The sequence below is a fragment of the Myripristis murdjan genome, chromosome 22, assembly GCF_902150065.1.
Source record: "Myripristis murdjan chromosome 22, fMyrMur1.1, whole genome shotgun sequence".
NCBI classification, from domain to species: Eukaryota; Metazoa; Chordata; class Actinopteri; order Holocentriformes; family Holocentridae; genus Myripristis; species Myripristis murdjan.
Window position 1 is genome coordinate 27,040,560 of NC_044001.1, and position 27,704 is coordinate 27,068,263.

The following is a 27,704-nucleotide window of genomic DNA, read 5'->3' on the forward strand; positions in this document are numbered from 1 at the left end:
GAGAGTGCATCACCGTGACATACCAAACTGATGAAAGTGTGTGTGTGTGTGCGTGTAATAGTTGTTATTTCATCGCCGTGCCTTAAAATCAGTTTGTTATTTCCATCCTCGTGCTCTTCCAGGTATCCTCCTGACTAAATTTGAGTGAAGTCTCTGTTTTTTATTATGGAAAGCCATCTTCCTTCAAAAAAATGGGTTAGCCTTGAATGCTCTTTCAACAACAACTAGGTATTTCTGCCTGGAGCGTCGAGTGAATTTTTGTTTGCAGAGCAGCTACAGTATACACAGTTAACTATTCCCCCGAGAGCTGCAGGCAGTCTATTTTCAGAGACAATATATTGCCAGCACTGGATATTTATTTGGATTAGCATGAATTTTTAAAGCTCATACGGCCTATATAGACTAACACTAATTCAGAAATGTAGAAAGTTTATCATGATGCTAACACATTCTTGAAATCATTATGATAGAGTTCAAAGTTGCCAAATCCAGGTGGTAAATAAGCAGGAAAATGCAATACTTGCTCCACCTGTTGGCTGTTTGGTGACAGTGCAGAGCAAGACAGGTTTCGGGAATTATTATTATTAAAAATTATTGTTTAAATTCTGGATGATTTTCACCAGAGAGATCCTATGCATCTTGACCCTGAGTCAAAGTAGCTTGTGTTTGCTCATGTAGAAATCCACATCAGTGTAAATACATTCAGGTACACACTGTTATACACATGTGATCACTCACTCACAGTCACACACACACACACACACACACACACACACACACACACACACACACACACAAACACATGAATAACTGGGCGATCATCACTAATGTGAACCCGATGTGATGCGATGTGTTCAAAAGGACTCCCACACCAAGCCATTTTTCCTCTTTTTTCTTAAACAATAATATCACATATAAATTTGCTTTATCATAAATCATTGTGTAAGACATTTTACAAATCCAACTCAACCTGAAGTACAGATGAAAAGTACATTTACAGGTACATTAAGACACTGTGACACAAGGTTGCTGAGTGAAAACAGTAAGGCACCGATGCCATCAGCGGCATAGGCAGTTTATAAGACAAAAAAAAAAAAAAAAAAACACAAATGTAATCCAAAACCCGAAATATCTTCAAAGGGAGTCGAGGAAATGGAAATAGACAGAAACAATACTGCAAAAGCATAAACATGGCTGAGAAACCATACAGGCGAGAACACATCTTGTGAAAGATCTGCAAGACATTCTGAGAGCTTGTGGATTATTCTTCCAGGGTATGAGATTCAATAAATATATGTCACATTCAACTATATGAAAAACAACTTATGTTGAGCTGTGGCTTGTGAAGTTGTGGGGATATATCATGGAGATGACTTTTTCATTTTCACTTGCTGATATTTAACAGCATATGTTTTCAACATGGTTCTCTCTTGTCGGTCAAGTGAGATACTCTTAAATTAAAGGGGAAATCCACCCTAAAATGCTGTTTAAACAAGATACAAGATATACTTCCACTAGTTGTTTAAGAACCGGTATTGGCAATATATGTACCATTCCTGGGCTCATTTTGTCATTAGTTGTTGGGTTTGTGTCATTTCCTCAGATAACATGGTAATGGCCATGGCCACAATAACAGACACACTTTCCAGCTATTTGTGTGCCCTCCTTTGATTGAAAGACATTCTGGTAAATAGATGAAATCACTAACCTAAGTAGAAGTGAGTGATGCAGGTCGAGGGACGGCCGGTGGACCTAAAACGGAAATTGCACTTCTTCATCATTACAGAGGAAGTCATGTTGTCATTTGTCTCTGATTTGTTGGTGTTTAAGATTTCAAAAAATGTATGGTCTACAGGAGAAATGAACAGGGTTTCTCCACGCTGACGTTTCTTTGTATGTAAAACAAGAAAATTTCCTTACATTTTCTTTAGAACTTGAACATGACCAGTGCAATTAAACTGATTCACTTTGCAATACTTTTGGCATCCTTGAGCAAAGAGAACAGATCAGTCAAAGAGATGGACATGGAAGCTGTTACCTCACTATTTTTCATGGCTCAGCGGTGAGCGCAAATGATTCTAGTTGTAAATTGAAGCTCGTCACAGAACAGCTACATATTTCAAGCGCCTCGCAGTGCTTTTTGTCCGCGAAATAATGATTTGGGTGAGAGAGCGTCAGCAGAGTTCAGTTCAAGTTCAGGTTTATCTGGAGCCCAGTATCACTGTTTACAGTCTCAAAGGGCCTTGATTTCAGTGGAACTTAATTCAGAAGAATTCAATGGATCTAGTGACATTTAACAGAGAAACACGCAGATAAAAAAACAAGTTTTAATCTCCAGTTTAAATCACAAACTGAGACAGGGATGATTATGTGGAACCCTCGTAGATTTTCCCCAGAGAGAAAATATGTTGGACCCAGAAATCCATATTTGGTCAAAGGTTATTTATATATATTTATATAGTCCATGTTATGTCTTGTTTCTGCAGTGTGTAACTCCTGGACCTTTAAGGTGGGCAGTTTGGTTAATCAGCAAGATGTATTCCCATGTATTTAGGGTATGTGCTTTGGGATGGAGAAAGGAAAACTGTGTCAGGTATTCTGCTGGTCTGCTTTAGAATTGACTTTTCAGTACATGAGTCTTCAGACAGAGAAGACAGAGACACGCAGATGCTGCTGGACTTCCTGCAAGTGGGATCTCGTCTTTCACAAGGTGTGTTTCATTGTTGTGCTGTAAAGGCTGTGCTTTTGTGTTGCCGTTAGAAAGCATCGAAGCTGACAAAAAGTCTTGACAAACTGAACTGAGATGGGTTCTCTTGGTCCCGCTGACATTTTCCCTCCCTTTAAGAAAGGACCGGAGCTATCAAACATAATCTACAAGCGTTACTTTCTGCTCATTTTCCTGCTCCGGCTGAAATTTCACCTCCACACCTAAAATGTCCCGTTGCTGTTCCCTCTTGTGTCTCAGTAAGAACAGGGAGTGCATTCTATGCTGTATCGTATAAAGGTTGTTTTTTTTTCACATTATTCCACTAACACATCACTGCAGAAATAGAAACTAACTAAATAAATAAATAAAATAATGGAATGAATAAGAGAAGCAATCAGTATTGCTCACAGAGTGGGTTAATATTTCATTCACTATTTAACTGTCTTGACATAATTTCCCCCCAATTACTGATACAAAAATAGATAGGAAAACATTTATATAAAGGATACAGTATATGGCGAACAATCAAGAAATGAGTTGCTTTCCCCTAAATAATTTAGTTCAGAAATTGTCACACCCCACAAGAAAATGCAACAACTACCTACTATATGTCACAGCCCCCCGACCCGTCACCACTACCCCATCCCCTTTTACTGTACCTCTCCACGCGCAACCACACACACACACACACACACACACACACACACATATACACACACACACACACTTCCACTTGGTAAACACTGCACAAAGCTAGCTTTCACCACCACCACAGGCACAGTAAAGAATATATGTATCTCATGTTGTCTCAAAATTAAATGCAGTGAGAATGTGGCCACAGCTATGAATACATGCCTTTTTTCCCCACAGACATTCACCAGAGAGTTTGTCGATACACGTCATGGCTCCTACGAGCACATCTAATTTCTCAACATTTTTTCTTAAACATTTTACATCCCTTCATCAAAGGTTGAGTGGTGCTGTACTGGATGTGCTTTCTGCAACTATGGATGCAGGTCTGTGTGCTCCAGGGGTGTGTCTAGGTGAATTTGCTTTGGAACAGATCCAAAAGAAGTCATTTAAGAAATGACTGAACCAAAGACGTAAGGCGAGGGATTCTGTGTGTGCAACTGCAGCACTATAGCACCAGAGCAGGTAAAAGGGAGGGTTGGCGATGCCAGAAGTAACAGGTACATTTTATTATTTTAACGGCTGAAATGTGATACCGAGGTGGATTTGTTCGAGGGTTACTCATAAAGTACTGCTTCAATTTTCATTTCAAGCAGTTTGATTTCTGCAGCTCATACAGCCAGCACACAAACTATGATACTTTTCAATATAAAGCATTTCTCAGTGCAGCAGTGCATCTGCAAAGTGGTGTTTCGAAACTGTCTGACAAAACAAAATGAGCTTCATCTCAGTGTTGACCATGGCATCCACTGTTACTGTGAGTTCAGACCAAACGCCAAGTGGGTTTTTCGCAGCATGATTACATGTAATGTCAATGCCAAGGCGCGATTAGATGCAAATTTGCTGCAGGCGACACAAATTATGTGAATTTCTGCTTCCTGATTGATGGGAAAGCGTGACAACATGAAATTCACGTCACCCATGTATTCGCATGACTTGAAATTTTTCAACTTGAGTGAAAATTTGCAGCTGTATTCCACGACACGATAATTCACTTCACACTTGGTCTGAACATGCCATTAGTCATGTTGGTTTATTTGCCATAAAGTTGATTCGCCTGGCAAAGATGTCAGAAATTCTGTGGCCCTTATGGAGCTTTCCATTGAACTCGGGTTAACCCAAATCCTAACCCTAACCCTACCTGGATAAATCTTCTGACATGGAAAAGTCCAAAGGAACACCACTTAAGTCGGAACTCCAAGTCACAATTACAGAGATCTAAAATCTACCCAAAAAGATCTGGACTTACCAAAACACGCATGTTTGACATCACCGCAAACAGTCAACAATAAACCAACTATTTCTCTGACATTTTCTGTTTTTGTCTTAAAACACATTCAACTTCAATCTAGCGTTCTTTGTAGTCTTTATGCTGTAAATTTATAGCAGTGTGTTCCCTTAGTTTGATGAATGGATCAAGCACTGGCAGTGACGATGACTAGCTGTAGCTCGCCTATCTATCGTTAGCAGCTAATGTTAGTTATCGTTACTGACTCTGGTTAGTGAGTCATTAGTTGTCAGTGGACAGCTCAATATTTTTCTGTCTTCTTTCGGGCGTCCAGTGGAACTCCTTCAGTACGAAGGTGGGAAGTTCGGACTCAGAAGTCGCAGAGTGCGACAGTCAGTGGAAAGCTTCATACCTGTGTTCATTTGACATGAGCTTCAAACAACAGAGATATTTCACCTGGATTGATGAAAGCATCGCCATATTTCAGCTCAGCTCTAAATAAATTCCTCATAATTATCTTTCAGCTTCATCCAAATTGGCCAGCACTTACTACACCTTCCAGAAAAAAAATCCTTAAATATGCCTCCCTCACCTCAGATACCCATGTAGGCTGGAGAGCAACAGAATTACACTGAATTTGCAGTTGAACCAATGGGATTACAGCAGAAACTGCCTTATCAGTTTGGGCAAATTATTCTCCACATCCACAAAACAGTTGGATTTAAAGTAATAATCCGCGACATTTTAGTATAAATAAATATCCATTTTTCTGTGCTCTAGTGCCAAATACAACACTGAGTCATTCTCCAACCAGGTCATAAAAGCTTTTACATTTTGCCGTTTGAAACACCAGGTGTACAATAGGTTATTCCCGGGAAAAGTGATGCATTTGTTTCTGTAAGCTGCAAGAACGTTTTGTCAGTAACAAACAGAAGATGAACTAGGTAGTTAGCATGACTGAAGAAAGAAAGGAAAACCTGAAAAATCCTCAACAGAAAATCCAAAGAATTCATGCAGCAGTACCCACTTTGCAACAAAGATGGAGACACAATCAAAATGTGAATCTCGCGGATTACCACTTTAAAAAACATGTAAAATGAAAGCCACGCAGTAAAGTTGTCAGTCATTTTACATGCCATGAAAATTTGTATGCCACACCTAGCTGAAGAACTCCAGACACATGGGGGCTCCCCTCCTTTTTCTGATCCCCACTGACCCTTTTTCCCACCATCCCACCTGGGCATCTGTCCCATTTACCTACTCCAACTTGCTCGCTTGTCCATTTCTGACACATCTGTGGTGGCATGTGTTCTGTGCAGTTATCCCTGCTGACTTTCTTGACCTTTACTGTCCCATCCCTGTTAGGACTCCAACAAGCTGTGCCAGTGGCAGACCTTCTGTCCTTTAGATTCTTTCATTTGAGTCCAGTGTGTGAGCTCCTCCTCTCCGGAGCTGTTGAGGCCGAGCGAAATCCAGCCAATCATCTCCTTACGCTTCATGCTGCGCTTGTTGTAGACCGAGAGGATGAGCGTGACATCCGACAGCTGGAAAAGGGCTACCTGGAAGACAAACGTCTCTTTGTAGGTTGGGTTGGGCTGACCTCGACAGATGGATGTCTTACACTTGGACATCTCCTGGCCCATGGAGTTCAGTAAGGTCAACTTAACATATGTATCTGAACAAGGAACAAGAGGAGGAGGCAGTTAGAGCTGGAAAATGGCACAAAACCCCTTTCAAACCTATAGTGACCATACTACACCATTTCAAGTATTCAAAAATTCAGGCCGTCTTAAGAAACGGGTTCATTGTGCAAAATCCTTATGCCTTGCTACTTATTTTCTTTCTTAATTAAAGCATTACTAGTCAGTTGGGGTTCCTGGGGAGCAAACGCATGTGCTTTTGTAATAATGTCATTGCAGGACATTAGGACATGATCGCATATAACCCGTTTTATTTCCCCCTCAAATGCAAATGGCAGCCAGTTGTTTTCTGGGAAGTGAGGAATTCGCGACACAACATAACTCATCCCTGCGTGCAGTGTGAACTGAGATTCAGTAAACTTCCTTTTCCCACCCTGGACCGACAGCCCTCAGCTGCACCTGTTGTCCTCCACTCAGCTCATCAAACAGTCGTGAGGAACAGCAACTGTCAGCTTGTTCGCAAAGCTGCTGATTTTGTGCTGTCCCTTGATAGAAATCCACCATTTTACCCAGAATTATTTTGACCAAACTATCATTCTGTCAGAAGAGGAGAAGGCTGGCAAAGTGCTTCAGTCTAAACTGGCACTTTAGCTGGGTTTGTAGCTTCAGCTAAGCTAAATTTTTGGCAAGTGAGCTCTACAGCAATGTTAGCTAACATAATACAACATACTGTTGCAGCACGAGTGAAAATGGTAATCTTTCAGTTCCAACACGTTTTGACCTTGCTGGAGAGCAGCTGGTCTTAACAGGGTTCAGACAATATTATTCCCCTCCTAGGGGATGGATTTTGATGGATTATGAAGAAGCCACTCACGAATAATACTAAAGAAAAAGAAAATTCATGTTTTAATTGAGCTTACCATCTCTTTAAAAGTTTAAACAGCTATCTAAACTCTTTGAATATCCAAGCATTTGGGCTGCAGAGGCACACAGTTTGGAGGAAATTTCCACCTTGTGCGACCCGCCCTTGAAAAACTGAAAAATGGTGCAGGCACATGCAGAAGTGGTGCATTATTTGACCATGGCCTAAATCCTTTATGTCATGACAGTAGGCAGGGCAAATGCTGAACAGCAGATTCATCTTTTAGAAGAGAAAACATAAATGCTGGCTCACAGTTTTGGATGGATCTTAAATTATAATCACACAGAAAATATTATTAATATTTGTATGTGTTTTCCATGTGCAGCATTCAAGAATTCTACTGTAGAGCTGCTCCGTTACTGATTCTGTGGACTTTACTGGCCTGTTTGACATGCACCCATTTCATACACTTTTTATTTCCCAGCTGATTCCCTTCTATTTCTTCATAAAGCAGTGTGCATATTACAAAAATCATTGCCTATACATGTTATTCATTTAACCCCAGAGCCTAGGAATGAAAAAATCCTTTACAGCTATTATCAAGTGAATCAGCTTTCACTGTTTTCTTATTCACTGCTCATTTCCATGCAAAAACTCTGACATAAACTGAAGCCACAAATCCAACTGAAAGTAAGCGAGGCAAGACTAGCAATCACAATGGGTCTTTGAGAGTGTTTCGCCCCTCGTCTACAACCACACTCCATAATAATGCTCTGTATTATGTTCTTGTCTAAGAGAGAGTATAAGGAATGAATTGCTGAAGCTTTCATGCTGTCGAGTGCCAGCTGCTTTCGTACGCCTAGCTCACCGCCTTGAATCACACATTCGGTTGCTCTCTTTGACATAAAAGCACAGTGAAAAAAATAGCCTTGATTTCTTTTTTGACTGCTGTTGAATGGGCTCTGTAGAGCTGTGGATGTCTTAAGTGGTCAGTCGCGGTGATGCACAGCTCTTTGGTATTGTTAGTGAATGAGAGGGGCTGCGACTGATGATTAACTTGACTCATAGGCTTGGCACTGTTTTGAAATTGTAGCAAAAGAGCTTTGAAATTGCTCTGCATCTTCACACTTCACTATAGCCACTTTGTGGAACACACAATGTCAATCACGGTGTTCATAAGGATTTTGCACAAAGATTTTTTTTCAGTGTCACCAGATGTGACTATTTTCTGAATGTATTTTGAAGACTATAGGTGGATAGATGCTATTAAGAAAAAGTACAAACAATACTAAAATATCTAGCAGCTAGTCATGACTATTTTCATAATTCTCTGAATAGAAGGAACACAACAGTTGACAGGACAGCGCAGTGTATCTTTTATTTGAATATTTATTCTCTTTGCTTCCAGGCTGACACCAGAAGTCCTGTCTCTGCTTCATGTAGGCAGAGCTGAAAAATGTAAAATTACACCCAAGTCATGCCAGACTATACTGTTTGAAATTAAGCCAGCAGTCACTGACATACTGCAGTTCCCTCAAGCTGGCACTGCATCAGCCACCAAGCAAACCAGGTTGAGTTGGTGTGAAAAGTGCTACTTTGGTATGAAAACATTCATGACTTCCAGGCAGCACAAGCACGAACACAATGGCAAGAGGCAGGTACAAGGGAGTGCATGCATAACAAGGTGCAAGAGGGAGATGTGATACACATTCATAAATACGGTGGACAAGGTTTACAGCAGGCAGTCCTCTTCATGGATGAGTGTAATAATTTTGAATTTATTGAGTTACAGGGCGAGTAAAAATGAAAAATGTTTTTAATTGCCATACTGAAAAAGACGAAGCATATTAGTAACAGAAAAATGTAGCTTTGTATTTCTAAGGGCATGGGGGATATCCAATAGACAGCAACATCTTCCCAGTGTTTGGTGTATTTGAAGTTAATGGAAGTAACAATTGTTTTGAATAGGTTTGTTGGGTAAATTTGTTATCATATAATGTGTTTTATATTCCATTAGTCCGCTCAGAGGTGACACACGAGAATTATTTCAAGCTCCATGTTGTCATTTTTGTCAAATCTTATTACAATGTGTTATGATACAAATCACATTGTCATGCATGTATCATGATATGTAACGTATCATGAGGGCCATTCCAGCCCCAGCAAATAGAATATTGTTTATTGTAATCCACACTTATTATAGATAAATCACGCTGAAAATGTGATTGGATTACCATCACAATGCAATAATAGTGCAATAAGTCAGTGCAATGGTGGTTAGTTTTTTTGTTTGTTTTGATAGCTATGGTTATGCATTTAGTTTAACCCTTTATAGGGCACTCATTGAAATACTTTGAAATTAAAAAAAAACAACCCTAGACTGTTATTAGAGAACATGACAGGACTTTATTACTTCTATAAAATTTTTCGAAAATTTTCTTTTTGTAATAGAAAATCAAAGCCATTGAGATTGGTCAAATGCCACAATCATGTGACCTGGGATGTAGAGCGATCTTTGCTGATTGGCTGGGTGAAGACCAAATGACTATTGAACTAACTGAGACAGGGGATGGGCCTGATATGTAAAATTTCTGAAATTACCAAAAATAGTCACTTGCCCTATAAAGGGTTTTAATAGTCTGTAGCCTACAAGACAAATAGATGTATGAGAATCCATCAGAGTTTAAGAAGGTGGGTGGAGCCCTAGAGCGCCCAGGCAATAAGAGTGGTTGCTTATTTTGCTTACTGGACAATTCCCAAAACGGGAATGGCCAAAATTTGTGTTGAGACGGCCCAGTGGGTGTTTTGCATTTCTGCAAACCAAGGATGTGTTGAAATGTGGACAATTGTTCAGAAAATTACAAATGTTGCCCACTGGAAAAATTTTCCTTGTGCCCTGCATCCATGAAGATACTTTGCCAACCTCTAGAAAGGGAAGAACATCAGTTGCACCTCAGTTAGTGGCAGGGACAGAGACTCACCTCTGATAATATAAACCTGGCCACCTATCAAGTGCTTTAGACAACAGAACAGCCCATCTGACAACAAGGGTTGGGAAGCAGTAAGAGAAACAGCGGACCAAGATGTCAATAGGTAGTAGGGTGAGAGAGTGTCAGGTGCAGACATAAAGAGAAAATGCAAGGAAAGAAAAACAGGGTCAGAAAGCCAACAATATCACACAAAGTTCAACAAGAGGCCGTTTTTGTTTGAACTTGCTGGATCCCCTGGAAAGTGACAGGAAATCATGGACAGCAGGGATCAAAAACAGAGGAGAACTGACGCAGATAGTGCAGCCCAAAGAGATCAGATCATCTCCTGCTTGGAGAGTTTACAGGCTGTGCACAGTTTCTCCAAGGTAACTGTTGTTCAGTCATGTCTGAACATAAGAATAGATGAATGTAGCACATATTTTAAGTATGACAGATATCTTTTTCACATCAGTTATATCAAATGCTATTAGTAGTTATAAATCAAGCTCTAGGTATTCTTAAGTTCACTCTTTATAAGCTTATTAGTGGGTGAGTACCATTCATTCACCCATTATGAGGTGAACTGCCAACCCTAAGCAGGGCAATGAATGAGCTGTGCACTCACAGTAAAATGTGTAATTGACTTAAGAACACAAAAACATGCTGGCAACCTGAACGGTTTGCTGTGTCATGTTTTAGTTAGTAGATAAAAAGATGGCATACCTATACTGACAAATGTGAGTAAAGTTAAAAATTTTTCTTTCCACTCCTTCCACAAAATTCCCTCCAAAAGCAGGTGTACAGTAGTTGTACAAAGAAAAACAATATTACTGGTTTTAATTCAACTGCAGTAAATGCGGTGTAGCTGGATTTGTGTTGCAGCTAAACTGATAAGAACTACACTGTAGAGGAGAATTGGGTAATATGAGCCACTTTTTATATTTTGTGCTGCTATACCACCATAACTGTATATAAACTTTAAACAGTCATTGCTATATAATCTGGATCACTGGCCATCTATCGAAATCAAACTATAACAGTTTTAGAAATATGCTTCTTTAAAAAAAAAAGTTAATGTTTAGACACAACCTGCCGCAAGACTAGTGGCATATTTTACTGCACAGCTTCAATTTTGACAAACCTTCCCACAGCAACTAAGGCCCATAGATAACCAAAGGTTATGACATCATGTTATAAAAATCTGGAATAAGCCAGAAATGTACCTACTTCCATTTATATATAGTACAAGAAATATGACTTACTATGATGAAATTTCCTTACATAGCAAAAAATGCATTTTTGTCCTGGCTCTCTTGACACTTGTTCCATATCCCAATTCAAGGAAAGGAATTAGTCCTTACTCTTCCTAAAACACATCACATTTTGTGCACTGCTGCCCTTATCCAGCAGCCCACTTTACCCTGTTCTCCACTAACTTCTGGTCCCAAAAAACTCCAAAAAATGCCATTTTACAATGTGCATTCCTCTTATTTTTGACAACTTACGAGGCGTTTAAGCATACTTACTGGGTGGCTTGTTGGCAGCCAGGTTTTTGAAATGGCTGCCTTTGATGACCTCCACAGAGAGACGTCCTGTTGTGGCATTGTAAACCAGGCCCACAAGGATCTCTGGTGTGGAAGTCTGACTGACTGACTGGAATGATGAGGCGCTTTCACTGCATGACATTTCTGAGAGGCTGACCTGGGATTCCCCACCCTGAAAATGTTGGCAACCATTCATAAAATTGTTCAGTGAGCTGAAATGTCACTGCCGATGTAGCTACCATCACACATCCAACAATAAAGCCTGCATATGACTGAACTCATTGAAGCAGAGACACATAGAAAGGATTGGTTCAATTGCTGGTCACTGTATGATTAATAAATAATAGCAGCAAGTGATACGACATCATACAAATACTGTTCATATAACAAACCAAACAAGCAAGAAGGGCTGGCTGACATAAGCAGATACAAAGTGAAACCTGTGTGTTGTCTTGAAATGCAAATATTAATCTCCTTCTGACTGAAAATGTTTCAGGGAAGAGCATGCTTGTTGAGGGAGGCAGGCTTTGATCCTACTCACCGGGAGTGCACAGCATGGGTCCAGTATGACCGGCACAGACATTTTGCCCTGAAGGTTGAGCTTGGTGAGGTAGAACACCTTTTCCCCGAGCACCTTCTCCTTCTTCATCCGCCGCACACTGTAGAGGCGGAACCGGACGGCGTAGTTGCCGATCATCTCTGACTCCACATGGCTGAAGCGGAACGTCTCTGTGAAGATGGGACACGGGCCCCTCTGGATCCCCGTCTTCGCCCTCTGCTTCTTGGTGGGTAGCAGCACCAGGTGAACCTGCCAGGAGATGTTCCCGGTGCGCTTGAGGACAGGGAGGTCTGTTACGGCCGTGATGGTCACTGCCAGCCGCTGATCCTCTGAGTCGTAGTCAAACACCACATCCAGGGTGCCGTACTTCGCAACAGGATCCGGTTCATAACCCTTAGGGAGCTGTGCTGCTGATCCACGGGCTGACATGTCCTGGAAAAAACATCACAAAAATGCTCAATATGAAAGTGTTTTCCAATTTTGTGTTTTATGATTGGTTTGGGCCTATTTTCAGAGCAGCGTTTCAATATTCAAAGAACCAAAGTTGCTCTTACCTCCAGACACAAAATGCTGTATTTAGATACAAAGTACACACTCTAAATGTTGCTATGTAAGTATGTCTCAGTGCTTATTACTAGACACGCAGATCACTAAATCAACCCAACATGTAATTTCAATCATGTCTTGTTACTTCAAGTAACATTAGTTCAAGACCTCTGTGACACAACTGCTAATCACTTCACCACTACATAAAACACTGTAAGGAAGCCTGCATGGCTGTTCATAAAATAGCAACAGTAATTTTTGGTCACATTGCTATTTTCATTTTTGTTTTCTTTGGTTTTCTTTTACTGTAAAACAGTGTAATGTGTTGAGTCTGTTTCGTTACATCCTACAGTTTTGTGCTGCTGCAGAACTGACACTGCATACTGCATATTACAGTATTTTTTGCATGTATATATTTTGAGTAAATATACAGTAATCTCCTGTTTTGATCATGGGTTCTTTGCTTTGTCGATAGTACAGCTTTTTATGGATATTTATTGTAAATTATAAAAAAAAGAAAAAGAAAAAAAAAATCCAAAATCCACAGTACAAAGTGCTTCATGAAGGCTGCAAAAAATAAAACAAGTCATAAACTCATCAGGCATTAAAAACAATTTGGAGTACAAAAAACAATAAAAGACAGTTCAACGAAAATTAAAACTCAAGAAAAATCCGGAGAGGGTCTCTGATAAAATTATGTTTTAAGAAGGGACTTAAGAGAAATCACTAACTCAGCCCACCTGATCTCCTCGGGCAGATCGTTCCAGAGCCTCGGGGCCCTGACTGCAAATGCCCTGTCCCTTTAGTTTTCAGCCGGGCCGCTGGAACAGACAAAAGACCTCTGCCCAAGGAGCTCAAAGTACATACCAGTGTGGACGGCACTAAGAGGTCTGAGTTGAGCATTAATATTTTTTCCCAATACTGTACATAAAAACTTAAAATTGGCTTTTACCATGAAGGAAAACAGGTCACAGAAGATTGAGCAAGAACAAGGTACAGCAGTTAGTAAAGTCTTCCTTAAAATCAGTAACTACACTTTCTGTGACTTTGAAGACCCCTCTGTGATCGCTGTGGCATGAAGCATCATTTACCTCTGGGCTGAGGACGGCGGTGCTGTCACTGGGAACATCTTCCTCGTAGCCTTTGTTGAGGTAGCTCTCGGTCTCCTGGCCACCGCTGCCCTCGCTGGGACATTTGCCGTAGGAAAGGCGGGGACTGTCGCTGGCGTGGGACAGGTCACACTTGGCGTCACCCAGGTCTGATGGTGTGCAGGACATCCGTGGAGAGCCGTCCTCGTCTTGATAGGGCGGCGGCTGAAGCTCGTCCAGCGGAGGCGTTCGTCTCATCCTCTGGATGCAGTTCGCTGGTAGGTAGCGAGTCAGGACACAGGAAAAGAACCACAAAAATATATAGGCTATGTAATGAAAATGATTCCAGCAGTTTTTACAGAATGTTACTGAGTCTTTCTGTCCTTGAGTGACGCTGCATTGTTGACACACACATGCACCAAAATCCAGGTCTTCCATGACGAGATTACTGGACACACAAGACAAAGGCCTACATTGTAATTTCACCGTGGTCATGGTTTGTGTGCATGGTTACTTGTATGTACACATGTGTAGGGATGTAGAGTATTCAGTTATGCATGACAGAATATACAGATTACTCAGCAGAAGTATTTATGTCCTCTGTAGTACGGCTTCCTAGCTACCCTGACATCAAACTGATGAAAAATTAGATCGTATTTATGTCGCCCCTGCATAGTTTTCTCATTGGCATAACATCGGCAACAGCACCAATATATCCATTTCCAATGTCTTCTCTATGTCCTCATGTAGTCTGGAGATCGTTTAAAGTCGGCCTCCTTACTAAAAGACAGGTGGAATGTTTATTTATGTAGGCAAGATGTATTTTCTGATATTCAGCTGATTTGCAATCTTGGATTACAGCCTCGGGGTGACATATGTGTGCTATCAGGGTATCAGGATGTCATTATTTATTTGTCATTGTTTATTTGTACTTAGGCTAGCTAGCTAGTTACTTGGGAGTGTTGAAGGCAGGCAGTCGCTAATTAAAAAAGTTGCTACAGTCCAGAATGAAAAGCTCCCACAAAACTCCAGTCTCAGGAGCTGGGGGAAGATGGAATCTCAGCGTTCAGGACAACGCTCAGTGACTGCTAATGGGCTCTACTTTCCTGCAGGGAGATCTGGTCTAATTTAGTTTATTAGGATTCTCATTAGCTATTACAAATTATAACAGTTACTCTTCCTAGGGTCCACATAGGAGGGAGGAAACTGAAATCCAGCAGGGATGTTTAGTCGCGACGGTTATCGGATCGACAGACGGTAGGAAATGTCACCTCTGCTCCGTTGCTCGGTCTGGTGGAATTCCATGCTGGTGCACGTATACACAAACATGCACACTTTCAATGGTTCAACTTGGTTTGCCCAGTCTTGTCCACAGGATTAGCTGTGGATTCAGTGTCTTGCTCAAGGGCTTTCAGTTGCTAGCCAGCGTCTCTAACCTCTAGCCTACCACCAGCAGAGCATACAGTAATAAATACAGACTTTATTTTGATGAATGTTGGTTAGCCATCTCAAGCATTTTAATCCAGTTCTAGTGACAGGAGACAGGGAGAAGAGATCATTTTACTCATTTTGCTGTGATTTTATAGAATTCACACCACAGGAAACGCTGACCTCCCCGACAGTAAAGCACTTATGACAGAGGTTTATGCAGCGAGCACATTGAACACATATGTTGTTCTATATAGCCTCAGGCAAAGTTATCCTGCATTTTAATGAGTCTCTGAGTGAGAATAAATGTTTCATCAATGGCTGTGCCTCAGTGTCAAACAGTGTATCTGATGTGCAATTCTTATTTTCTGGTAAATCCTCTATCATTCATGTAATTCTTTAGCACCGGATCAAGCACGACTGTACAAAAGTTGTCTCCATATTGCACGTTTTATTTTCATCTTGACACACTGTGCCTGTCCTCATGAGCATAGTGTGTTGTGTGAGAAGAAACCTCGGCTCAAATTCAAATGCACAACCTAAATAAAACATCAGATGTGCACCATTAAAGGCCTGAACTGAATACTCCTTAATCTGCCATATATGCCATTCCTCTCACCTTTCTAAATGATTCAGTTGCCTGGAATCCTAAGACTCAGTCTATATTGAGCATCTTCCTGGTCCTTTAAAAGAACCTTGAATATTGTTGCCGGCTGTATTCTCAAATCTGCCACCCTTGTCCAATTTAGATCCACAAAAATTGCACAGGCTATGGTAGTACTTCCAAAGGGAGATTGACAAAGAGTGCTTCAACCCCGTTTTCTTTAAGAAAAAAAAAAAGAAAGAAAAAACTTCTGTAAAATCCAACAATATAATGACGTAATCCACTCCAAGTCATTTTCCAGCATTCTCCCAAGTTCTTGAAACTTTCACTCTTGATAAAATCAGTGAGACACCACCTCAAAGTGGCACATATCAGTGGCAGCATGGAATCTTAACTAAGTGTCATGGAGGGCTTGATAAAAGGGGCAATTCCATTTCGAGCAGCTTTTTTTTTTCTGCCAAGCTGGGGGCGGTTGATTCGATGGAAGCTGGAGTGTAAAAGCACTACTCTTTTCTCTAGCCCGCTAATTGGGACAGTTACCATTTCTCCTCTCGTCTAACCCACCCTTCCCTCCCTGAGTTTCATCCTCTCTTCGCTGGCGGTCGCCTTGTTTTGTCTTCTCATGCCTCTCCAAGAGGGGAAACAGTTTGTGCTTTCTGAAATGAGATTTCTCACTCTAGAAAATTTCAGGTGTAAGCGTCTGAGGTGACAATGGAGGAGCAGCTATTTGTTTGTGTTCTTTGTCCTGACTGTGTCTCTAAGGACGAGGAAACTGAAGTGACCCCTTTGTATAGTTTCAGCCTTGGAGCTCGACAAGTCTGCAGGAAATCTATTCAGACTGTTGCCATCGAGTAGTGGATCAACATCAAGACAGTCAATCCACTATTGTCAGCAGGGCAAGCTCCATTCACTGAGGGCAAAAGAGTAATACCAGCTTGTGTATGCCACTGTAGCCTAATAAGACCTTGCAACAACAGTATCATATCCCTAACTGAAACACCCGTTGCATTTACATATTCCATTCTGTGGTGCAGTAGGGTGAAACTGGAGAACAACTGGTACACATAATTCATATTTTTACTGCCAAGAACCACAATGGTGGGGTAACCAGGAAAAAGTATTCCTCAGTTGTAGTATAACTGATACTATATATACATATAGCACTTCTTATAGGCCTATGCAAATGCTGCGAAAAGAAGTTTTTGGAAAAATCATTTTTCTTTCATTTAACATTTTTCTACTCTTTCATCATGGGAGGATGACAATTCATTATAAAGAATACAAGATTCTGTCTAACATTTAGAGATGTTCATAGCGAAGGTGAGCACTTATATTTTGCCTATCAGTGAAACTGACACTGTAATTTAATACAGTGCTCATTACTTGGAACTGAAGTGAATTTACTGTAACGTGCTGCCACCCAACACTGTCCTCGTCAACCGGCCATGACAGAATTTGACCCAGACAAATTTTAGATTATTTCTCTCTTCCCCGCTTACTTTCTATTTTGGGAGGCTGTGCAAAGCCACCAGGGCACCCACCCTCCCTGTTTCTGCAGCCTCTGCACAATCCTCCTTATGTATAATACATATGTCCTGAGGATAAAGCTTGTTCACACTGACAGACAAACACAAGCAGCAGTGGGAGTCGAGAGAAAACAACAAGGGCGCCTCGCGACTTTGCGACTGCTCTTTTGAAGTGAATGAAATCTCCTCTGAGAATAAATAAAAATGGCCTTAAAACAAGAGCCGACAGAAACTACTATGTCCAAATTTGAATAAAGATGCCTGTACTTCTTTGTTTTGGAGGGAAAGAATAGCATGCAGAATTAGACCTGTTGTTGGTACCAGTATGAGGCAGATTATTCATTACTGTCACTCTATCAGAGAAAGAGAAAAAAAAAAAAACACATACATCAATGAATTACCACAGGAAGGAAAACTACTAAAGCTACTTTCAACCAGAGATTGGTCATTTCAGGACAGAGCTCACCAATCTCCTCTCTTGTAACTGATTACCTATAACTTATAACCTTAGAATAATCTGAAAATCCAAAAATAGAGGTTCTGTTAGTTGAAAAACAACAGTATTCAGATTGAAAATAGTCCAGAGAAGCAGGGTTAACTTTTAGCTGCTGCATGTAACATTTTGTGTTTCTCAAAATTAAAACCACATTTCCCACGAGCCCTGCTGCTTTCTGTCACCAAGAAGATGTTGCTACTTTTTCTCCTCCTCCTCCCTGGTCTGCTCTCTCTCTTGAAGACCCAGAGGAAGGATCAGAACCAATAACAAGCTGATGCTATGCAGTTACAACAGTGGAACAGGGATAATGTTGTGTTTTACTTGAAGCAAATAAAATGGTGCCTGTTTTGTGCTGTAAAGCAGCTGATTGGCCTCCAAAAGAGTGGCACGCAATGCACAATGCAACGTAGGGGCCAGATGAAACTGATGTAATTGTCAGTAGTGATCTAATTTATTTACAATAATTACTCAAAATAAATGAGGTAATGATTTATTGATGTTAAATGCTTTTCGCAGCTATTTTAAAGCCTTGTTTGAATGAAATGGGGCATTTACACTGTGAGATTGCAGACACTAACATTCCAGTGAAATTATAGTCACATGAAACAGCATGAGATTGGCCATCATATCCACAAATTTTAGAGGCAACATGTGCAAAAGTTTTATGTCAAAACTGTAGCGGTTTGGGGCATCCAGCCAGTATCCAGCACTCAGTAACAATGAGAGGTGGATAGCACCACTTCTGCTAGAGGGGGGTGATGAAGTAATATCACATTTTTCAAAATGGATGAATTATGCCTTAAACTTTTAACATCAAAACCAAGAAATGTTGCTGCAGCCTATCATGCAATGCCATTTTGGCCTGTTCTGCATGGTGGCTTGCCTCAAAAACTAAAAAAACATAATGCAGGTCATGCGAAATAACATCATCAGGTACAGTAGCTGCTAAATGTAGCAGCATTTAGCGACTCAAACTGATGTCAGACTGGTCTGGTGGAGTCTGAACGTGTTGGCATGGTGCCGAGCTGACTTGACCAGATCAACATATGTAGAATGTTCCCAATCCCTACCTCCTCATACTGTTATGGTACACAACTAAAACTCTCACACTCAAAGTCCAGGGCCTTGTACTGTAGCTCAAACCACTTTTTGCTACTGAGGTATTATGTGGAACTGTCTCCCCCTACAAATTACAAAGTGTCAAACCAAAGCTGTAAATTTGTGAAGGAAGTATGATTGTTCTTTTGGAATGAACTGAACAGTAGTCACCACTAGGTGCATCTGCTTTCCTTCAGTATCGACTGAAGTTTTTGTTTTAACTGATGTTTGTTGTCTCTTATTAACATCCACCGAGAATCACAATACAAATCCGACTTTTAATTCATACCTCCATGTGTATCCTCTGTGGTCAAATGCACATGAATGTGTTTTTATCATGAATCATGTATAAATTCACAAATGTTTATTGCAAAAATAAAAATCTAATCAATCAGATCTGTTCTTATCCTTTGAGTCTCCGACAGAGGTTAAATTAGGACGTATGGTTGATGTTGTTTCTATGCATTCAGTCATTAGCATGCAGATGTGGGTTCAAACTGTGCATGACCATCACTGGAAGTGAAGGACATTAGCCACTTCTAGGGAATAAATAAGACACAAAAATGGAATCTGCTGACTTAAAAAAAATCTTTAAAAACATATATGGAGAGATTTGGAAATTTCCACTGAATCACTAAACTGCAGTGCTGTGGTTTTGTATAATGAACACCAAGGAAACTCCTGAACTCAGACCGAAGATGAAAGAGGCCCTCTAGTGGTAATGAGGAGTCAAACATCTTTTCCAGTGCTTGCATAACTGCAACCTTGTACAGTGTAGTGTCTCTTTACTACAAGAATTGGAAAAAAGTCATTCACTGTTTATCCTTCAACTACACCATCAGAAGATGCTTCAAATAATAATACCTGACACCCAGTCCTCCACCCTCCGATTTTAAGCATCCAAAGCCGGACGTGATTCACTAATTTATGAGTATGATAAAGTTTAGTTGGTTCTTGTCCTTTAACGTCCATGTCGGACACACACTAGACATGTTTTATGTTTACTTTGTTATAGTGATCTGCTGCAGACTGAGGTTCCCTCTTCTTCATGTTCCTTCATTTAGTTATATGCCCTCAGTTTGTCTCGTCCCTTCACTCATTAATATCATTTGATCCAACAAGTGAATCCAAGACACCAAGAGATTATCAGGAGATATCAGATATATTAGACTGTCCAAGTACTGTTGTTCATATTCTGGGTATGTCTGAGGTTTGTATGTGTGTATGTGTGTGTTGTCATAGAATAAAATCAGTAGCATAAACTTCCAGACGAGTGTTGACAGATGAATAAGAGAACAACTAGTAGACTGATCCAAATAGGCCAGTGCGGCGTTCCCCTGTGACTTGGTGCAGCTAATGGGCTGTGCAGTGGAAGCTGCCTTCCATCCAGCGGGGTAAACGCCTTGTGATGGCGAGCATGGCAGATCGGGAACAGAGATGCATCAAAACTCGGCGGCGTCTGAGGCTACGGCTGTGCAGACTATTGTCGACGGTTGACTGTTTCATAACCCTCCCACGGAGAGTGCGCTGAACAGGAGCTTCACTTTGATCACCTCTCTGGATTAGCTGACAGTGTGTACGAGTGTGTTGTGCTGTGTGTGGACTGTGGGTGCGATGTGCTTGTGTTTGTTGGTGTGGAGGTGCAGAGGAGTCTGTGGTTCTCACTCAAGCTTACTGCAGTGATAGGAGAAAATGCATCAAATTAAAGGAAAGTTATCTATCACATAGGTGCAATTTTTCATTGGCTTTATGTAGACACCATTAGTCCATTAGTGCCAGTGAGGAACAGTGTGCGTCTTGGTTGCACAAACACTTATAATTTTTACAATTCTGAAAAGCAATTATTACAGAGAATAATGCTGCTGCTGAGAGAAAAGTGCATCTGGCTTTTTTCTTGTACAAACGTCTAAGAATTTAAGTGTATTGTGTTGCTGTAAGATATAGAAATACATAATTTATGTAATGTGAAGCCCCAGGATGAAACATCTTGGTATGTCTGTAAAGGCAAGTTAAGTTGCAAAGTATTTGTGTCATTGCTCCAAATAGATCCTGTAGTAGAGATTGTCAAAAACCAAGCAACCTCCCCATAGAGATCATTAAAATTCAATCGTATCTAATGCAGTTAAAGTTACGCCGGAAAACAACAGACAAACAGGAAATTCTCATTTGGTGAACTGAATTTTTTTCCCTTTTCTTTTTTTAAGTGTTTTACTACTATTACAAAGTTGATTTATTTAGGTTTAGTTTTTTTTTTGTTTGTTTGTTTGTTTTTTTGGTTATGTTTTCCAATATGTATGGAATGAAAAAGAAACCACCTGTGGATGGTAGACTTCAGAGGTCAGATGTATCATTGACTACAATCCTTTGTCCAAATCCGGAATTCTGCATGCAACATATTTTCCGTTTGGGGAAAATCCACGGGGTTAACCTGGGCCTGTTCTGAGGCCTGTATATGGCTGCAGTAAGAATCCTGACAACACAACACACAGCAGGCTAGCAGCTGGCTACAATACAGCTGTATGTCAAAAAGGCAGCTCATGTTTTGCTAATCAAGTCTGTGATGAATCTGAATGTGACTGACAACAATTTGGGCAGTTGTCTGTTAATTAGCGTCAGTATGAGATTCCCAGCTTTGCATTTACAGAAAGGCATGATTTCTCAAAAAAAAAAAAAAAAAAAAAAAAGAAATCAAATTTGCAGGGATCATATTCAGTCAAATGCAACATAACAGTAGCCTACAGTACAGCTGCTATTACATGTGTGAGGATATATGTCTGTATATTGTTTAATAAACCATAAAGCAAGGCAGCAAAGCATCATCCTCCACGAATGATGCAGTTCCCCTCCGTGCTAATCCGTAACAAATATGTCACTTTTGTTTAGATCTGTAATTGTAGCCGTCTTGCTGTGAGGCCACAGAGCTAACCACTGAACAGGAAGGAGATTCTTTCTATTTAGATTCTGCTCACAGAGATGGAGCCTACCATCCTCAGCTGAGGCTTCGCTGCTGTAGCCGTCATACTCTGCAGACAGGGGGCTGTACTTGTGCCGGCTCTCCCAGCTGAAGCCCCTGGCATGCTTGGCGTTGATCACTGCTGCTGCACCTCCCCGCAGGCCTTGGGAGCGGCTGACTGCCTCTTGATACTGACCGATCAGTTCATCCTCGCTGTCCGATGATGAGGCCTGCAGGTCAGCGTCTGTGTAGGCCTTCTCTGCTGGGGGAGAGAGACATGACCTGCTTAATTATTGATGGAAATCATCCCACTAGGCTGTCAGTTCACTTGTAATTAAGTCGCTTCAGTATTTGCAATATTTACTCCACAGTTCAATTAAAGGGGTTATTCTGCATGACTGTCAGATGTTCTGACTCTTGGGTTGGAAGTCCCACTTCCATGCTGACTGAGTTCCATTGCAACTGACATGGACGCCACAATAAGACACAAAGAAGACACAAGAAAAAATATTGATCTGTCCACAGACAGCAAATGACTCACTGATGAGAGTCTATACGCTCAAAAGTCAGTTCTTGCTCACATTTGGAATCAGTCAATCCACATGCTAAGGTTACCTGGCTCGCATTGAGTTTGAATTTCAGTGAGGTGTGGACTGCATGTGGGCACAATCCTGACTATTTATCAATGCATACAGTGGAATATGTCCATGTGGGAATATATTAGATCACCACTCAATCAGGTCGCAGTGAAGCCTCAAGTCTGGACATACGTGCAGACACAGCTGGGTTCCGATTTGGCATATCTGATCGCAAAAGTCGCTTTGAAAAGACAAGCGTAACCACGGCCAACAATAACAATAGCTAGCTCAAACAAAAATCCAGCCAGAGAAAAAAGTTTATCATTGACTTTGTTGTCCACCATTTTGTTGTGACTTGGCTGACCTGAAAGTGAACTGGACCCAGCTCTACTAACGTCTTGCTGTTTTAAGTTAGTCTGGAATGTGTGATTCAGTTGGAATTCTGAGGCAGATCAACAGGTTCCATTGTCACCGGATCAAATCCCCTGGCCGACCGGTTAAGTCTGAGTATTGTGAGTGAATAAAGTGTTCTGCAAAGCCATGTTTAATACCACGTTTGATCAAGGTCCTCATCCTCCAGCTGGCCCAGTGGAACAGCTCAGTGGACCAACGCAACACAAGACTTGGCTGTACTCCCAGGAACAGGAATGTGTGTAAATCTCCCTCCTCCAGAAACTGCCGCTGACTGACAACTGATTTAATGTAGGGTTCAAAACTGCGCCACACAAGATCATTCAGGTGTGGAAAAACAACTGATTCCACTGTAAATATTTAAGAGACCTGGGTGATTACCACTGTCTGTCATTTTTAAAAAAATATATATATTTTCAAGCATTTTTTTTTTTTTTTTGCATAGACCAATGAAATCATAAAATAAATTAAAAACAAAATGAATGCAGTAAATATTATATTAACTAATGTTATAGCAACACCCATGCTTTTGGGACACGCTACCACTCAATTGCAAAGTGTAGTTTCAAGTTCTTCCAGCAAGGGGCAGCAGAGATTTGAAATTACTCCACCTGGAACTGCAACTGGCACTCACCATCAACTGTGAGGCAGAATATACAGCCCAAATGTCCTTTTAGCACTGGTTCTGTCAAGATGTGTCTCTGTTGTATACTGTATACTGTTATTTTAATAGTTTTAGAATGGAACAATGAATAGAAAAATAACCATTCCACAAAAGTATTTGTCATAAGAGTGTCTGCTGCAAACTGTGGGAAGTCATCTTGCAGTAGAATTCAACAAGTCGCAAACAGTGTAACACAATCAATGATTAAATAGAGATGCCATCATTTTGATTTCTGCCAAAACAGTGGCAAAGCATCACGGTGCAAAAGGAATTAAGAGGAAACCAGATGGTGAGCAAAATCATCACCTGCACCTGCCTACTTTGCAATTCTCTCTCCTTTGTTTTGTTGCTGAATGTTTACCAGGTTTGGCCTCTAAGGATGGAGCGAACTCCCCCTGCTGGCTCCCTGGGGTCCCCACCTCTTATCCACTTCTGAAGCCCTGCAGACGGATGACATGGAAACAGCCGTACACCTGTCAGCAACAGTAATCCCCGTGGGAGCTGAGAAAGGCCACCGCCGGCGGAAAATGTCTCCATTTAGAAAGCAGACTTCATGCTGCATTTGGTAATGTAAGTCCATGATTTTCACAATTGGCTGGACAAAGCCAGGGAGTTGAGTTTGCTCTTCCTCCTGAAAGCTCTTGAACCTGGGTGAGACTCCTGGGTGGGAAAGTCTTAAGCTGTTGACTCCTGTTCAGTGACTTCCACCCTTTTGTGCCTCCCAGCCTTCTCCACCATTATTTTGTGGATCAAGCTGTTGACTTGCTCAGCCAATTTGCCTAAGAATGTGCATGTTGTGATGTCACCAAGTGCAAAGGCCAGGTTATCCACTCTATTTGTGACTGAATTTAATATGGGAGATATTGCAGAGTGATTCTACTTGAAGCTTTTTAAAAACACCACAGTGCAAATATTATATTTGCCTTGCTCTGTTAGTGCAAAATGTCTTTTAATGGTTATATAACAAAAAAAAAAAAAAAAGAAAGAAAGAAAAGAAAGAAAAAGAAAAAGAAAAAAATCCATGAACATTTGAGATGCATCTGCTTTTGGTTTGGTTAGTCTGTGTTATCTATTGTTTCCTCAGTAGTCAGATACACAGAGAAAAGGGTATCTCACCGAAAAGAAAGAAAGAACCGGCACTCTGATTATGTCAAACATCTAAACAGCTCCCAAAAGAAATCTACTCTGAAATAAGAGACAATTATGCAACAATTCACTTCCTGTTGCAGTTCGGTATTATCCAAGTTTAGTGCTCTTTGCATAAGTGTGTGTGTATGTCTCCGTCTTCTGCATCCCTGCAGAGTTAGTATCACACCCACGTGTTTCCTTGTTGAACTTGCTCCTTCAGCTGGAGCACATATATGGTTTCCAGCATGGGTTTATGCATGTAGCTGAGAGGGTGCCTGCTTCTCTGTGATTTTTACTATGTGTTACTGAATGTGTGCATTTGAGCGTAGGTGGGTATGTATGTGTATGTTCTGTGTACAAGCGGGAGATTGTGTGTCTTTAAGACTTTGAGCACCAGAGCTCCTCTATGTTGACATCTCTGGTAAATCTCAGTCACTCAGGTTTCTAATTGCCACATGTATTGATTGTGCTGTTTCCCCGGGGCAGCTAAACTAACCAGAGCATCAGGCAGTGAGAGACGAGCATGGCTGTGTCTCATCTTGTTTCAAATGCAAGCTGAAACTTATACGACAGAGAAGTCCCAGTAGTCACACCTCCCAGTGCACCAATTAAACTCAAAGTCACATCTGACTTTGGGTTTCAAACGGGGAGAACTTTTATTTGGATGTTGTAAGTGGCTAACAAAACAAAACAAAAAACAACAACAACAACAACAACAAAAAAAATAGCTTAGATAGTGATGAAAATATGAACACCATACTGATATGCACTCTGATTAGCGATAGTGAGCCTGGCATTAGCCTAGCCTCGAACAGCCATACTTTGATTTCATTTGTTGTTCACCACTATGGAGACGAATGAGAAGTACAACGAGAAGAAAACAAAATATTTCAAGCCTGCTCCCAGGAGAAAGGGAGACTACTACACAGTTCCTGTGACCATGAATTAACTAAAACATGGGAAGTTAAATCTGCAGGCACCATGGATAATCCGTCGAAGAGGTGGTGTGAGTGATAAAAATTGACAAAGGACAATTAACAACGGATGGGTTGAAGTGGGTTAAAAAAATTCTCTTTTAAGTTCATTAAATACTTGCAGTGATCCCCCACAGCAGAAACAATAACGGTGCCTCCCCATTAAGAGAGAGGCTGTGCGCATTTGAGCACGAGGCACAGCGCTGCAACCTCACTGATAATTTACATCCGCAAACACACCAACAGAAACAGTCGAGATCTAATGTTAATTCATGTTCTGTGTTCCTCTACACCAGGGGTCACCAATCATGTGCCATGGAGGGCCGAGAGGCTGCAGGTTTTCATTCCAACCAAGACCTCCACCAGGTGATTTCACTGATCACCTCACCTTGTATCAGAAAGGAGGAGCTAATCAGTGAAATCACCTGGTGGAGGTCTTGGTTGGAATGAAAACCTGCAGCCTCTCGGCCCTCCATGGCACATGATTGGTGACCCCTGCTCTACACATCCAAAAGGTCACATATACAGCCCAGATTCATACAGATAAATTGTTTGGAGTGAAGCAGCCGTCCTCCTGATAAATCCTGAGCTCCATTAGAGCTGTCTAAAAAAAAATCTTTGTGTTTAATTCTGTTTCCCCTGGAGAATTTCCTGTCTTTTTCCCTTTGTTTATGACTACAGTTTTAAGTTTTGCTGCAGTGACATTACAGCACACATGGGAATATTTACAATTATTGAATACAGCTGCTCCGATCATTACTTTAAATCATTAAAGAAAACATTCACATGTTATAGAAATCACCGGGAAAGCTCACGCTGCTCAGCATTTTTGAAAAAGCAACATAGCTGGGATGCGTAGAGATGGAGCGAAACATCCACGCAGCTTTGGGTCTCCAAATCAGAGAAAATAATTAATTGAGGTGGGTGGTGGGTAGATGATTTATGTGTGCACACGGGTTCAGAAGGTGTCAGAACTGATGCACGCATCACTTGTGGGAACAAGTTAATTAAATTGAGGGAATGAGTTATATCTCTTGGCCATGAATTTCGTAAATCATAGCCTCAATTTTTATTTTTACTTCACCCTCAAGCAGAGAGAAGGAACCAATCAGTGGAATCACCTGGTGGAGTTTTTGGTTGGAATGAAAACCTGCAGCCTCTCGACTCTCCATGGCCCCAGTTTGACACCCCTGACTTAGATGGAACAGAACCTTAATTAATGTCATTAGTAACACCTGTGTTTTCCCGCTATCTACCAGGGGGAGATAAAAGGTCAACAGTCGAAGCTGCATAGAAGTGTATACACTATCTGAAAGCTGGGAACCTGAGGACTGATTAGAGATGTGGCTGAGCTCTGTGTGTCAGGTTACTGCTGTCATAAAAAGACATTAGGACACCAAGACTTTGAGGAACACCATACAAAAATTAATTCACATGTGATTCAAATGTGGCTCACTGAATCCACAAGAGTCTCAGCTTTCCAGTCAAAGCCAATCGATGCAACTCCAAGACTGTTTGGGCCCCAGTCTGCGCAAACACACCATTTTACAACAGGCCACAAGAACACATTTGGACTGCAGGCTTTGTGGCCCAAACTGCATGGAGTTCTACAACAAAAATGAACAGTCAGATGGTCTTCAGGCCATTAATGCTGTGACAGCAGGAGAATCATACACACCAAAGCTTGGAGGTAGATTGTCAATATGACGGAGGTGACAGGAAGCTTTTAAGTTCTTCAGATTTTACATACAGTGCTGTGAAAAAATATTTGCCCATTTGTCACATTTAAATGTTTCAGATCAAACAAATTTTAATATGAGACAAAGATAACCCGAGTAAATACAAAATACAGTTTTTAAATGATGATTTCATTTATTAAGGGAAAAAAGCTATCCAAACCCACCTGGCCCTATGTGAAAAAGTAATTGCCCCCCTAACCCTGATAACTGGTTGTGTCACCCTTGGCGGCAACAACTGCAATCAAGCGTTTGCGATAACTGGCAAAGAGTCT

The 27,704-nt window shown here is 41.0% G+C and overlaps 1 protein-coding gene across 2 annotated transcripts in view; it reads right to left on the bottom strand.

Moving 5' to 3' along the window:
* Positions 1-879: 879 nt before the first annotated feature.
* syt14a (synaptotagmin XIVa) overlaps positions 880-27,704 on the bottom strand; it is a 64,442-nt gene continuing 37,617 nt past the window's right edge. The window contains exons 4-9 of one of the 2 annotated variants that reach the window (XM_030044802.1): positions 21,970-22,200; positions 13,837-14,108; positions 12,182-12,631; positions 11,623-11,812; positions 10,109-10,165; positions 880-6,300 (exon numbers count right to left, since the gene is read on the bottom strand). In XM_030044802.1, the coding sequence (XP_029900662.1) occupies positions 5,987-6,300; positions 10,109-10,165; positions 11,623-11,812; positions 12,182-12,631; positions 13,837-14,108; positions 21,970-22,200 (1,514 nt within the window). In that variant the 3' untranslated portion in view covers positions 880-5,986. The remainder of the gene's footprint in view (positions 6,301-10,108; positions 10,166-11,622; positions 11,813-12,181; positions 12,632-13,836; positions 14,109-21,969; positions 22,201-27,704) is intronic. The other variant, XM_030044803.1, reaches the window with a different exon arrangement.